We start from the raw sequence: 16340 nt of genomic DNA, 5'->3' as shown, positions 1-16340 counted from the left end.
TTAATTATTCAATATATATTTATTTTTTCATAATATGTAAGAACATATAATACATAAAATAATTTTTATATATAATTTTTATCCCGCGCAAGGTGTGGATCTTAATCTAGTTGGAATTATTTGGTAGATCTGGACATCCAGTTGCGAGACACGTGTAATCTTTTAAGTCAATAAACCACTATTCAATCACAAGCTCATATTAGCAAAACTCATGAAACGTGCCAATTCACTTATAGTATTGTATTATTATACGTGCACTATGCACATGCGTTTAAATCTAATTAAATATCCGTCATTGCTAATAAATACTCCCTGAGTCGTTCTACGACATTTTACACCAATTAAAAAAATAGGGTGTGACTGAAAAGCACTTGTAGCCCTTGTTCTAAAACGCGGCCGTCTTGCCTGTTTAATCGGCGTTTAAACGCTATTCGGTAAGGAGCCGTGGTGATTTGATCCAATTCGCTTAAAAACTCGGTTCCTTAGCAAAAAAATATCTTTTTTAGAAATTGTACGGTCATAATCTTGTGATTGGGTAAAAATCTGGCATAATCAGATCAAAAAACATTGAAAACAGTTGAAAATAAAAGAATAACAGAGGTAGAATGCGGCACTTAAGGTTTCTGGTTCGACAGACGAAAAGAAGAAGACAGGGACATTTTAATAAATTGTGTTCATTAAAGAAAAAAGGTAAAAAAACAGAAAAAAAAACATCTTTCTCTCTTGAACCCGGGTTATGTCACTGAAATTTAGGTAAAACAAACCGATAGACAACGCTAAATAATTGGTAAACGTATACATATAATTAGATATATAACAATAACACACAAAACCAATCTCCGATTAATCTCCGATTTTTTCACAACTTGCTAGGCCCAACCCGAACGTACGTACAGCGCTTAGCGAGTTTCCGAACAAGGCTTGTAGCGTAACAAATATGGGATAACAAAAATTAACGCTGACTTACTCTGTTTTCACACCAATCAGATAGAAAAGATAAAATAATAAAAGCATAAAAATTCTCAAGTTAGCTACTTTTTAGAAAGAGTTTCACTCCACGTACATGTAGAAAAACGTGGCGCAACCGATATTTTAACATTTCTCTTCCCTTTATTATTTCCCTTTTCATGTACTCTGAGTTCAGCTGTTGTCCACCAATCACACTCCTAATGTAATAGATATCTTAACCTTTTCATTAGTGTTTATTGTTTAATTTGTCATATCATTGTTACTAGAGATAATTATTTAGCAAAAGATGTTGATCCCAACTCGTTTTTTTTTTTTGAATAATTGTAATTTGAGCATTAGTAGGAAAAAGGGTTAAGTAACGCCGTCTGTGGGGATCGATCATACCAGCACTAATGCACCAAACTAATGCACCAGATCCCATCCCAACTCGTTTTATAAAGATACAAAAAGACTTTTCTTATTTTTTTGTAGAAAAAAAAAAGACTTTTCTTATTATTAGTTGTATAAACTTTTGTGAAAGTCATAAATTTTGACACAAAAGAAAAGTTGCAGAACGTCAATTATGATCGAACGACTAGAACAAGTTGGCATGTCCTGTCAAAATGATATATACGTTTCCGGATGTTATACCCCTACTGCTTCATTATGCGCAATACAAATACACGTATGGTATATAATTAATTTCATACAAGACAACTTCAATAACTTACATGGTCCATAACCGGTTCCCGTCCATAACCTATAGTAGTAACGACAATGGGTTAGCAACGAACAAAGATACAAAAAAGATGGCGAAAGTTTCAATGCATTTTTGTTTTTGTCCCATGCATTTATGGTCACTCCGAAGAAAATGGATCTTGGGGAAAAGTTTAATTACTATAAGATACCCATAGACTAAACTTCTTATACTATTTCTGTAATTAACCAAAAATTTTTTTTTTGTTATTGTTCGAGGTAATATTCTGAAGGAATTGTATTAAAAATAAGTTTCTTTTTTCAGTTGAAGGTTCATAAATTTCAGTTGAATTGTATTAAAATATTTTTTACTATTGTTTGGAGATAATTTTCTGTAGGAACTGTATTAAAATTAAGTTTATTCTTATACGTATCATAAGCGATACTAGGATGATTATAAGTCACAACGAAATTAAAGAATAAAAAATATTGTATCACATGTAGAGCAGAAACAAAATCCACTAATTATTTCTGGATATTTATCAGTGACAAATTTGGAAAATAATTCAGATTTCTAAGATACGGAGAATATACTTTTGGGAGATTTCAGAAAGAGAGTAAAATGTATTTTTCTGAATTATTTTGTAAATATATATTAAAAAAAGAATTGAGAATGTGAAATTTAGTGAGCGTGAAGTTTTATGGGAAAATTTTATGTTTACCATTTTCATGGTACTATTTTTCATCTTTACCACCACTAAAAAGACATTTTCAAAAATATCTTATTTATTAAGCGGCAAAAGAATATTCTTGTTATATATATATGTAATAAATTATTATTTAAATAATAAAAATAAAAATAAATAATAAATAACTTTTTTATGTTTTCGAATTATACTTTTTCAAATTCGATTTCTTTTATAAAATTTTTTTATTGAATTTTTTTTTTTGAACTTTTTTATTTTTTTCAAATTTTTTTTTTTGAAAATCGAAAATTATGTTTGAAACTATATTTAAAAAAAAAAAATTAAGTATTTATTTATATATTTATTAGAATTCTAAATTTCACATTTCAAAAACCCTACCCCACTTCTGAACTCTAAACCATAAGTCTAGATTAGTTAACCCTAGGGGTATAAGTGTCTTTTATCCTTCATTAAAAGTTAGGATAAAAGTGATTAGTGTAAACATGAAAAGTGATACTATGAATAAGGTATTTGAAGCAATTTCCCAAGTTTTAAGTGAATTTTTTTGAATTATTTCAATATTTCATAGATTGACATTAAATATATATGTTAAGTTAACAAAAATATGGATAGAATTTTACAATCTTATATATTAAAATAGAAATCATCGCTTCTTTCATGTGTGATAATACATAGAATATTTAAAACATTTTAATTATAATATCTTTTCATTTTAAATATAAATATATTTATTTTAAAATTCTAACAAATCTGTTTTAAAAGATTTTTACAAGATCTTCATTTTCGAAATTATATTTAAATATTCTCACTAATTTTGAACTTAGTTTGAAATATTATTATACATTAATATATTCAATTATCGTTTATAAAATGAAAATAAAAAATTCTATAATATTTTATCTATTATATAATCATAATCAATCATATTAAAAGAAATTATTATATTGAGCTAAATATAATAAAATTGTATTAAATTTATATATTATATTTTAAAAATTCTAATAAATCTGTGTGTAAATATTTTAACAATAACTTAAAGTATTTTAAGTTATCGTTTATAAAATGAAAAATAAATAAATTATATCCTATTTTATCTACTTTATAGTCATGATCATGTTAAAATACAATTATTTACTTAAATAAATATGATAAAATTATATTCAATTGATAAATTTATAAATTTATTTTCATAAATATTAACTATTTATTTTAAAAATATAATATGATGATAGAACGGGTTAAAATTAACAAACTATAAAATACATGTCTAAAAATTAATATATTATCTAAAATGAATAAGCTTAAAAATATTGGTAAAAGAAATCAAGCTTTGAAAGATGAGTCAAATTTAGCATAAATTAAATACAAAATAATTTTCAAATATGTTTTCTCATGAATATATTAATAAAAAGTGACAAATACATACGGTTTTAAAAAATTGATTAATTATAACATGTAAATTATAAAATTATTGTATTTGAAATAGTTATATAAACATTTAAGTATATGATTACCGTTAAAAATATATACGACTTATGCTCTAAAACAATAATTTATATATAGGAAAAAGAAAACAAATATCTGCGCGGTTGCGCGGATCAAAATCTAGTATTTTCTTAAAAACAGTAAAGTAAGGCTACTACAACAAGAAAGATGGTAAATACGGAACAACAGCATTTTGTTCTATCGTGTATAATTTTTGGTTATATAGTATACTAAGTATTTGTCCGTATGTGCGGACATAATTTTCCTATGACTAATTAATAGACGATGTCTTATTAATCATAATTTTCTCAAACAATTTTGATCAAACTTCAAATTATTTATATATGACATAGTTTTTTCATCAAAATATATATTTACTATTGTGTTGAAATTTGAAAATTACTCACATTTTATAAATTTTAGAAAATATCTTTATAAAATGTTTTTATTTGATTAATATTTAATAGTAAAATGTTTAATATCTTAATTTTAAATTTATAATAGAAAATATTATTTCTAGATAATAACACAATATAAAATTCTCATTTTCTTAGATATGCATTTTTGATAATTTTATTATACTAATTATGATCAGTTACCTAATAAAACATATAAAATTATTATTATTAATATAAATTTATTTTTTAATTAAATAATAAATTATATATAGAAATTTATTAAGGGTAACATAGACTTTAATCAATCTAACTTTTAACATGAGAGTTCAAATGCGAAAAAATCACTTCTTAGTAATAATATAGATTCTTTATTTATTTTGATAAAAATATAGTATATCATTATTACATATATATATATATATAGAAGTAGATATATTTTTTGGTTTAGGCTGATGTTGATTTCAACATAATGTAAAATTGATCATAGGGTCTAGAAATTTACGCATAAATCTGTCTTGTATTTTTTTTGGTAAAAGATATGTATAAAAATTATTTCTTGTATGATTCAAATTATACATCTAGGTCACCATATGATTTCACAGAAATATAATGATTTTTACAATAAAGATTCCGAATAATAACACTCACAAATGCTTTGACCAAAAAAAAAAAATAACACTCATAACTGCTTGCATATGCTACTGTACTGTTATTGATCTCGGTGCTACATGATAAATTAAATTGACACCACTGGATAATTTTAAACCGGGAGCTACAAATTGTTAGGGAGCGTGAACTTTTGTTAATATTGAGGAAATATTTGCACTGCATCATTTTCAATGATAATTCACATACTTAAAAAAAAAATATTATATATATATATATATGGTACCAATATCAACAAATTATAATTTGACATTACATAAAAACGTCTATGGTGGAATAGTCAACAAATCTATTCAAATGGACATATTTTCCAAAGAAGCTGGATTCAGCAGTACCGTCTTCGTCTTGACCAATATAATATCCACGGACGAAACACTGAATATGGATCTTTTTATAAATATTCTCTATATTTTTTCATTGCATTTCTTTTAACTTAATTTCTAAGACGTGAAACAAATAGAAAATAATATCCCCAAAGCTAATAGTGAGAATAAAAATTTCTTATTGTTTTATTTTTTTGATAAATAAATTAAGTTTATTTAATTATAGATTTTTTTGATAATTTAACAGATTAAAATGGAATTTTAAAATAATACAAAAAAATTTATAGATCCATGGATCCATGGCAAATGTCCATATTGCCATGGATAAGACCATTTTCATCTCCACTTTATAATTTATTCCAAAAAAAAAGCGGTAAATAGAATATAAACAAAAACTAAAAAATCGCTTCATTTATAAAGTACTCTTTTATTTTTTGTTCATGCTCAATTTCTCACTTCATTTATGGAGTAAATTATAGAGTTGGGGATCGAGACCCCTTAAGAGTCGCTATTTCACCGGAGTTGCTTGCATGGATAATTCACTTCACTAGTAATCAGAAGATGACACGGTTAGACGACAACAGTCAACAGCTTTAAGTTGTAAACGAAGATGTCAACACTTTTGCACAAACATGACATGATTGCTTAAAGAAGGATTTGACAGTCAACACTTCCAACGCCAAGCTCTCAGTGCCGTGCCTAGAGTAGCTGGAGCCTAAGGCAAAAAATAATTTATTTTACATTAAATTATAACATAAATAGTAATAATAGTGTAATAATAACTTTTAAAATGTAAAAAAATAAACCAAATCATTGTTATTTATTTATTTATTCGGATTTTAAATTATTATATGAAAGAAAAACTATACAAACTTCTAATGGCAAAGGTTATAATTTGTTTAGTGGGAATTTATATATACAGAGAAAAAGTTTTCAACATTAAAAGTTCTTTTATATATATATATATAAATTCTATACAGAGAAGAAGTTTTCAACATTAAAAATATGGTTGGTGTCCACAATAATAAATAGAAATAGAGATGAATGTTTGAAACAAAATTATTAAAAGAATACATTGTTTTTTGGTAACTATATTAGCATTTTACTTATGAGTATTAGTAAATCCGAGGGGTCAAAATTAACAAATATGAGAGGTCCCAGAGACCAATGCCTCAAAACCTATATCATAGGCACTCTCTGCAAGCTCTCTCACCCGACACCTTCACCTACAAAATACAACAAAATAATAAAAAGTTAGAAAGAGGAGAGACGAATATTTGTTTTTTTTTTTGATAAATGAGGAGAGAAGAAGTTTTTAATGGGGTTCTTTCTTGAGAAATCCTAGTTACTCTAAACATATTATATGCTATTCAGCTATTCGCCTAATTAAATTAAAAGAACTAAAAACATACTTGCCTAAATAAAATATTAATACTTTTATTTTGTAAGAACTCTTACACAGGAATAATGGTGCTCATAAAATATTTCCCAAGAAGAAAATCTATATAATTATCAAAGCAACAAAACATACTTATAAACCTTGGTTAAAGTTGGCAAACTACTTGCAAGAACATTATGCTAATTATTATCTAATCAATAATTACAGAAAAAGCATTTAGAAAAGCAATTAGAAGATGTTTTCATATAAAAAAAGCATTCAATGCTTTAATTTAGAGATTTTAATTAAACATTTTCATTTATAAAATACAAAAAAAAATTATAATATCAAAATATTATATTCATATTAAAAATTGTATTTAAAAAACAATTAAAATAATAATATATCTAATTAAAAATATATATTAGTATATATAATTAAATATGATATATTGTTTTAAAATAAAATATGTAGAATTAATATATATATATATATATATATATATATATATATATATATATATATATATATATATATTATTTAGAAATGAACAAATTATATATGAATCATTTAATGTTATACCAATCATTTAAATAAATACATTAATGAAGGCATATAACTTTTGCAACATACTGTTTTTTGAGTATATTGCTAATGATTTCTCATCAGTTATACCAATTGAGGCCTTGTTTATCATGACACATTATCCTTTTCATTTGAAAAAAAAAAAAAATATATATATATATATATATATGTCACAAACATAAGTTAATTGGTTTATTTAGAAACAATACAACAGTAAATGCAAAAGTCACTATGTCACACACAAGCACAAACAAACAGTGGAAACACTAATCAAGTTCCAGTTTCTCCATCCAACAGGCTCCAAAGTTGCTCAACGTCAAACGCGGAGGTTGCGCCCTTTTTTGTTGCTGTAGCTTCTGGAAAGAGCGCAGCTGGATCTTGGCTCTCATCTAGCAAACTTTCCCACCACCTATTCTGACCATCCATTAAATTACTAACAAGCTCAAATTTATCATCATCTTTGTTACATGTGATTATATTTTCAGAAACATTATTAGTGTCGTTGAGTCCAAGGCATAGATGAACAATGTCAGCTTCTGCCATGCCATTAATATGGCTGCAGCCGTTGTTAACGGTGAAGGATCGAGGTCGAGGTTTGAAAACGTCGATTTTTTGGGCTGGTGTGGTATAAGAGCAAGGAATGTTTCTCTTTTTCATCTGGGTCTTACAACCTGGTTCATGTTTCTTACTCAAATGGGTGTTCCAGTAATTTTTGACGTCATTGGCGGTCCGACCGGGTAATCTACCAGCAATTAAAGACCACCTAAGCATGCATTTGAAAAATTAGGGATATATATGACTTAGTAATGGATCATTTACATATGAAATAAATTTAAGTACTTTTTATCAAAAAAAACAAATCACATGATTAGATTAGACCGAATGAGGATACGAAATAAAGTTGAATTTGTGTCTTGAATGTAAACCTGTTTCCTAAAAGCTTATGAAGGCGAATAAGAAGATCAACTTCATCAGAGTTGAGTTTTCCTCTCTTGATACTTGGCTTCAAATAGTTCAACCATCTTAGTCTACAACTCTTCCTGCACCGATTTAGACCTACAAAACCGATTGACATTTAATATTATTAAAAGAACGAGCAAAAACTGCATTCGCGTCTCCTGAAATTTTATCATGAAGAATCAAAGTACACCAGCATAAACAACATATTCCACACAAACACACTGGTTCGTGCAGAAAATTTCACAAATAAAAAAAAGCTATTTCTCCAAAAAAAACTACGAATCAATAAAGAGAGTTGCCTTCTCGCTTTATACTTAAACATGAAGAACGCAAATATTTTTTTTTTCTCATGAAAAACATTGGAACATTTGAATCTATGATTCCTTCATTAAAACGAAAAGAAAAACAATGATTGTGTACCCCGGTGTTAATTAATTTCCTAATAGTAGACAGAGAGAAAGAGAATAAATGTACTGAAAAATAAAAAGAATATACGTACTTATTAGTTATATGTATATGTATATATGTGTGTGTGTGTGTGTGTGTGAAAATTAATAAAAGTAGCATACCAGCTCTTATTTTATCAAAAAAAAAGACATACCAGCTCTTAAAGGAACTTGGTGCCATTTCCCTTCTCCATACTCATCAATGCATTGCCTCAAGAGATTATCTTCTTCAGCAGTCCATGCACCTTTTTTCAACCCTTTGGACATACCCTCCATGGACCAGCGATATATAATATAAGTATCTAACCAAAGTTTATAAAAGTTATATATATATATATATATAGGTAAAGGCTTGAGGAAAAGGGTTATTATTGTGGCTTGACAAATCCTTCGAGGACTTTATTTATACAAGTGACGGGCAAAGGGGAATGACGTGCATGTCTAACATCCACATTTAATGTTTTGTTGTCGTGTTTAATTTGCTAATTTCGCTATTTATGTTCTGCTACTGATTTAGACTAAATAGCCGACAAAAAAAAATTTAGACTAAATAGAGAAAAGGTTCATAGCACCTAGTATCTTCATCTTTTTCAGGACTTTAAAGAAAAAACATGTCTCCTAACAATTAGGAGAGAAAGTACTATTAATGATTGGTGGAAGATGGTTTATATGACTAAAAGATGGAACAACTTCACGCACCAGAGTTATAATAGAATTAGGAGAGGGGTGGATGTATGAGAACACAATTTGCAGTGTACTATTTTTTTCTGTCAACAAATTTGTGTACACAAATATCAGCTAGAATTATTATGAGTACACAAATCACTATTTTGCAAATTGTTGTAAGATATCTAAATTGTTCCGTATTTTAACGTTGTTGAGTATGTACGTTTGGCAGAGAGTTCAAAATATAATACATCATTTGATATTAAAACAATAAAATTGGTGAAATTCATCATAATCATTTGATTAGAGATTTTCATATTTAACGTTAGCCTTTTTGTTAGGTGAAATGAAGCGAGCCCAAACCAGATCAGACTAGTTAACAAGTTACATAAAGCAGTAAAGATTGGAAAGCAAAGTCAAATATGGAGTGATTCTCACTACAAGAAAACATCGGTATTCTGACGGACATTCCGACGGAAAATGAAATCCTCGGAATATCCCGAGGAATTTCCGAGGAAATTCCGAGGAAACACAAAATTGGGTTTCCTCGGAATTTCCTCGGAATATACCGACGGAATTCCGAGGAAATATCAATCCGTCGGAATATTCTGAGGAAATTCCGAGGAAAAATGGGTTCCTCGGAAAAAACCGATGAATTCCGAGGAAATATTATAGCCGTTGGAGAGCCGTTGGGGGATTTTACAAAATTCCGAGGAAATTCCGACGAACTAGCCTTTTCCGTCGGAATTCCGTCGGAATTTCCTCGGTCTGTCGGCAAGATTTAAACTATAAATACAAGCACTCCTCTTCCTCTTCATTCACTCCATATCTTCATCCTCCCTCTTACTCTATTTACACACGAATTTGATTCATAAAAAATATGTCTTCTTCAAATTATTTTCGTTCTTGGATCGATCGACCTCATTTGGATCCGAACACGAGATTGCTTACGGAAGAATACCAACGAGGTATAACCGAATTCATGGGGTTAGTTCACCGACAACCGGAAGAAAAAACAGGTATGTTAAGATGTCCTTGCTCTAATTGTAAAAATAGAAAGGTTATTAAAGAGTGGGATGTTTGGACTCATCTATATTTGAGTGGGTTTACACGAAGTTACAAAATTTGGTATCATCATGGGGAAACTGATTATGAACATGGTAGTACTAGCGAACCTCAGCCAGCGGTTAGATTAGAAGAACCAATTAGAACGGATGTAGATTATGGTGTAGGTACTGAGCAGATGGTAAATGATCATTTTAGAGGGGAAGATTTACCCAATGCAGAAGCTAGGAGATTTTATGATATGTTGGATGCTGGAAAGCAACCATTGTACGAAGGTTGCAGAGATGGTCATTCAGCTTTATCATCTGCTACAAGATTGATGGGCATTAAAACAGATTATAATTTGGCTGAAGACTGTGTGGATGCGATTGCTGATTTTGTAAAAGGTATTCTACCCGAGGATAATGTAGCTCCTGGTTCATACTACGAGGTTCAGAAACTCGTAGCTGGTCTTGGTTTATCGTATCAGGTAATAGATGTATGCAGCGACAACTGCATGATTTATTGGAGGGCGGATGAACAGCGGGTTACATGCAAATTTTGTGGAAAGCCTCGTTATAAAGATACGAGTGGAAGAGTTCCAGTGCCATATAAAAGGATGTGGTATTTACCTTTGACGGAAAGGTTGCAGAGGTTGTATCTGTCTGAACGCACAGCGCAACCAATGAGATGGCATGCGGAGCACTCAACAGATGGTGAGATCAGACATCCTTCAGATGCAAAAGCGTGGAAGCATTTCCAATCAAAGTATCCCGACTTTGCGTATGAGAGAAGAAATGTCTACCTTGGATTATGTACTGATGGTTTCAGTCCGTTTGGCAAGAGTGGAAGACAGTATTCTCTATGGCCCGTCATTCTTACACCATACAACCTACCCCCAAACTTGTGCTTGCGACGAGAGTTTTTGTTTCTCTCGATTCTCGTTCCCGGACCAGAGCATCCTAAGAGATCACTTGATGTGTTTCTTCAGCCACTAATATATGAGTTGCAACAACTATGGGCTCAAGGTGCTGAAACATACGATGTTTCGTGTAAAGAAAACTTTCAAATGCGGGCAGTACTAATGTGGACAATAAGTGATTTTCCAGCATATGGTATGTTGTCTGGATGGACAACGCATGGAAGGCTATCATGTCCATATTGTCAAGATAACACTGATGCTTTCCAACTAAAACACGGAAGGAAAACGTGTTGGTTTGACTGTCACAGGAGATTCCTACCACCTGATCATCCATATCGTAGGAGTAGGAATTTGTTTACGAAGAACAAGAGGGTGTTTGACAGTCCACCTCCGGAAATTTGTGGGAAAGATTTGAAGATACAACTAAGAGATTTTGGTGCAGAAAGGACGCCAGACGTCGGTGGACATGAGCGTTTTCCGGTAGATGCTGTTGGAGAACTACATAACTGGCACAAAAAAAGTATTTTCTGGGATCTGCCATACTGGGAGGATCATCTGCTAAGGCATAATTTAGATGTCATGCATATTGAGAAGAACTTTTTTGACAATCTCATGAACACGATCCTTAATGTTCAAGGTAAAACAAAGGATAATTTGAAGTCAAGACTGGATTTAGTCGATATATGTGCTCGTTCAGAACTTCATGTTGATGAGAATGGTAGGGCTCCTTTTCCCATATACCGACTTGATGCAGCGGGAAAAGATGCGTTCTTTGATTGGATTTCAAACGATGTGGAATTTCCAGACGGTTACGCATCAAATTTGCGTAACTGTATCGACAGAAAGGAAGGAAAGTTTACTGGCTTGAAAAGCCACGATTGCCATGTAATGATGCAGCGCCTCCTTCCGTTCGCCTTCAAGGAACTATTACCACGAAATGTTCATGAAGCAATTGCAGGGATAAGTGGTTTCTTCCGCGATTTATGCACGAGATCAGTGACTCTTGAAGGTATTGAAAATTTGAAGACTAACATAGCCGTGATTCAGTGCAACCTTGAGAAGATATTTCCTCCCTCATTTTTTGATGTTATGGAGCATCTTGTTATTCACCTGGCAAGAGAATTGGAACTTGGTGGTCCTGTGCAGTATAGATGGATGTATCTGTATGAGCGGTATATGTTCCATTTGAAGAAGATGGTGAAAAATTTAAGTAGGGTGGAAGGTTCTATAGTCGCACAGATGATCAATGAAGAAACTTCAAACTTTGCCGAGTACTACTTTCCAGCAGAAGTTCAGACCAAAAACAGAAGACCTGCTCGGCATGATGATAGAGGCGAACGGGCAACATATCATGTTACGGTTCCAGACATTTTCACAGACGTTGGACGACTTAGCGGAAAACCAAAGGACCGTCGACTTACTGAGCAGGAGCGCAGTCATTTGCAAACATATTTGCTCACCAACTGCGAAGACGTTCTTCAATATGAGAGGTAAATAAATGAGCTTACAAATTTTTATTTTAACAAGTTGAAATTTAAATCTTAATTAATTACATTATTGTCATCATATACAGGATTTTCATGGCAGAAAAGCGGTTCGAGTATAGATACGCCACAGAGGACGAACTAGAAGAAATGAAGCAGAGAGAATTTACTGGATGGATGTTTACTTATGTGAGTGCTTTAAACAAATTAAAATATATTTTATCACATATTTATACTAATTCACATTTATTGATATAACATATATATATATGTGCTATTAATAGGTGTCTGCTGGTTTGGCCAGAGGTGAAACATTTGACGATTGGATACGTGAGATGGTCGTTGGACCAAACTTTGTTGTGAAGTCATATCCGAGATTTTGTACTCGAGGATATGCATTCACAACTCAGAAGAGGAGACGTTCGAGTACGACTTATGATGCTGGCGTTTGTTCTGCATCAGGAGATGATGTATACTACGGACACATACATGAGATTTTGGAAATCAAGTATTTGGGCATGGTTGGATTGCGCTGTACTGTTTTCTATTGTGATTGGCACGACAACACTCCAGATCGAGGTGTGAGAACAGATGCATTTGGTGTTACATCAGTAAATTCGAGGCGAAAGCTGCAATATTATGATCCTTTCATTCTTGCTTCTCAGGCCGATCAGGTAATTAAATGTTAATTATTCAGAATGATTCATCATCATGTGTATTAATTTATAATTTTTCTAAATGTTACAGGTTTGTTATATCAAGTACCCCCGGGTAAGGAACAGAGATGATCCATGGGTTACTGTTACAAGACTCAACCCGAGAGGCCGAGTTCAGGGAAGTTCTGAGCTGGAAGACCCACTACAACCAAGCACATCCGGCAACTTAAGTGCAGCAGAAGATTTAGTTGGAGTTGGCCTTGTTGTCGATTTAACCAACTTTGGAGAGGAAGCTGTCGTTCACGTAGATGATGAACCAGTGATTGGAGAGTTTCACCAAGATCCAGATTCAGATTCATCTGGTTATGATGACTCGGAAACAGACTACCATTGATTTTTTTTTTTTTTTTTTAAGAAATACCGAGGAACACTTGATATAACCTCTTTCCTCGGATCTTAGTTATTTGGTTTATCTAGCAAGGCAAAGCTGAATACGAATTAAAAACTACTCAAAACACAACCAAATAAAACGAAGAAACCATGTAAAAGAAATACGAACTCATAATTAAGAAAAAAAAAAAAACTAAGTTCAAAATTAACAGAAAATAAGACCATAAAACGTTAGAATAGAAAAGAAAATAAAATAGCGCGGTCGGAAATCAAATGGCAATACTGGCCGGTGATAGCTCCTACTCCTCGTCTCCTGCTCCAGATGTTCCTGCATCGTTGGGTCTCTTGGACCTCTTTCTTACCCTGTGTGTACCACTCGAACCCGAACCAGAGCTGGATGGAGAGTTGTCCCGATGAACTACATCATCCTTTTGGCAACGACACGGCCTGATACGTGAAATGGCAGCCCAGATCTTGTGTAGCATGTCGTTGTTTGTCTTTATGCTCTGATCTCTCCAATGTTGTTGCTGGCGCGAAGTGGCGTTCGGTGGAAGCTCTTGCAGCTTGTACTGGCTGGAGTCTGATGGGAGTAGCTGATGGGGTTGTGAATCATCTGGAATGGCTTGTGCAGCCTCATCTTCTCCTTCTTCATCAACCACGGCCTTGCCTTTGGTCTGATATTTTGGCGTGAAGAAGGATGGCTTGTCTACTAGTGCGGTAGCAGGGGGTAGGAACTCAACTGCAGCCTCTGAAAGTAGAGCAGTCAGGCCGATCTGAGGCAGGTGGCAGTAGAGTGTTTTCTTCGCTCGGTCCTGGAATACGTAGACGTAAGGACCATCCCGATCGATCCTCGAGTGGGGACCAGCTATGAACTCCTTACTTACAAGATTTTTGACATCCAGGTAGTTCCAAGCAATGTTGTTCGATCTGTCCAGTGCTACCTGCTGGTTCTCGCAGTCTACACCCACATGTCTAAGGATCCGAGTAATCACTGCACCAAATCCACATGCATTGCTCTTGGATTTGGTTACTTTCCCCTTGTATCCTGCTAAGTTTGCGGCCAGCACCGCTCCCATGTTGAAGGCAGTAGCAGGTGGGAATGTAGAGTTTCCAAATGCCGGTAGCAAATGCCTCACACCTTGGTACAGGAGGCACAACTCCCATTGCGTGACTGATGCGGCTGTGGTTGTCCCGTATAGCAATGAGCCAATGAGGCGTGTGGCATATCTCAGTACTGGGCTCCGGATAAGTGACTCCTTTGCCTGAGAAGATCTATAAACCCCTGTGCCAATCGTTTCCCAGAAGTTCAACAGCTCTGAAGTCCAATAAAGACCAGATGTCCTCTCCCCTGCACTCAATCCAAATAGTCCGCAGAGGTCTGTGAAAGATACCTCAAAGTATACTTTCTGCACTACGAATGCCAGAAAACCTTCCTGATGGCTATCATCGGGACGGCTGACGTATGCGGATGCTATGAACTGGCGTACCAACTCCGGATAAGTGGGTTCGTTGAGGTTGCATAGTTGGCCTAGACCCATGTTCTGGAACAGCCCTTCAATGTCTGATTTGATTCCCAATATTGTCATCGTCTCAGGACATGCTAGTTGTGTAGCCGGAACGGCTACCTTCTTCATGTTGTTGTAGTGGGTGGTATCAGACTTATCCCACTTCTTTGGCCTTTGCTTCTCTCGCTGAGACGAACCCTCTTCTTGTGTGTTCTTCTTTGCTGATGTTTTCGTGCGCTTCATTCTCTACAAAATAGAATCATTGCTCTCAACATGGTTATAATCAATTAAGAACTCAAAGCAACATGAAAATGAAAGGCGAAATCGAGTTGTGATAAAAAAAAAACAAATTGAAAAAAATTCTCAATCCCTAAATCATCTCAAATCCTGTTCCAAACTCGTTGATCACAGACAATTGTGTTCTATTCCATGTTTAAACATCTGTTTCATGCATATTTGATCAAGGAATCAACACGGAAATAAGAAATTCACAAAACCCAAAAAATTGCTCAAGAACACGATTTCAGAATGTGGAGATTCGCGGAGTATACCTGTCTTAGGGTGAAAACGAGTGTAGGAATCAGGTAGAGCTCGAAAAATCAAGGGGAATAGAGCCCAAAATTGTTCAAATCGGATGATTATAGAGAGAGAAAGGGGGGGGGGGGGCGAATTATAGGGGAAATCGGAGGGGATGAGAGTTCTGAGGTTTAGATCCAAAAAGGTCGGGTTTTGCCTTATAATTCTGTTTCCCGCACACGCATCGATCGATGCGTTTTTGAACAAAAACGGATCGATCGATCACATTCTTACGCTTTGGTCCATCTTAGTGATCGATCGATCCGTTTTTGGACATATATCCATCGATCGATCCGTTTATAAAAAAACTTACAAGATTTTCCGAGGACATTCCGAGGAACATTTGAGATTCTCGATCGATCGATGGGATAATCTCATCGATCGATCACATTCTTACGGTCCGGTGCATCTTAGTGATCGATCGATGCGTTTTTGGACATATATCCATCGATCGATCCGTTTATAAAAAAACTTACAAGATTTTCCGAGGACATTCCGAGGAACA

The 16340-nt window shown here is 33.1% G+C and overlaps 1 protein-coding gene across 1 annotated transcript; it reads right to left on the bottom strand.

The window, feature by feature from the left end:
• Positions 1-7365: 7365 nt before the first annotated feature.
• LOC106350494 (transcription factor MYB114-like) lies at positions 7366-8970 on the bottom strand. Its single transcript, XM_013790375.3, has 3 exons — positions 8748-8970; positions 8113-8242; positions 7366-7949 (listed from the first exon to the last, which is right to left on the bottom strand). The coding sequence occupies exons 1-3, from the start codon at positions 8866-8868 to the stop codon at positions 7457-7459; spliced, it is 744 nt and encodes a 247-aa protein (XP_013645829.2). The 5' UTR covers positions 8869-8970; the 3' UTR covers positions 7366-7456.
• Positions 8971-16340: the final 7370 nt, after the last annotated feature.

This window comes from Brassica napus, chromosome C6 (assembly GCF_020379485.1).
Source record: "Brassica napus cultivar Da-Ae chromosome C6, Da-Ae, whole genome shotgun sequence".
NCBI classification, from domain to species: Eukaryota; Viridiplantae; Streptophyta; class Magnoliopsida; order Brassicales; family Brassicaceae; genus Brassica; species Brassica napus.
The sequence above is the reverse complement of the archived record's forward strand: the minus strand, read 5'-3'. Positions and strand labels throughout refer to the sequence as shown.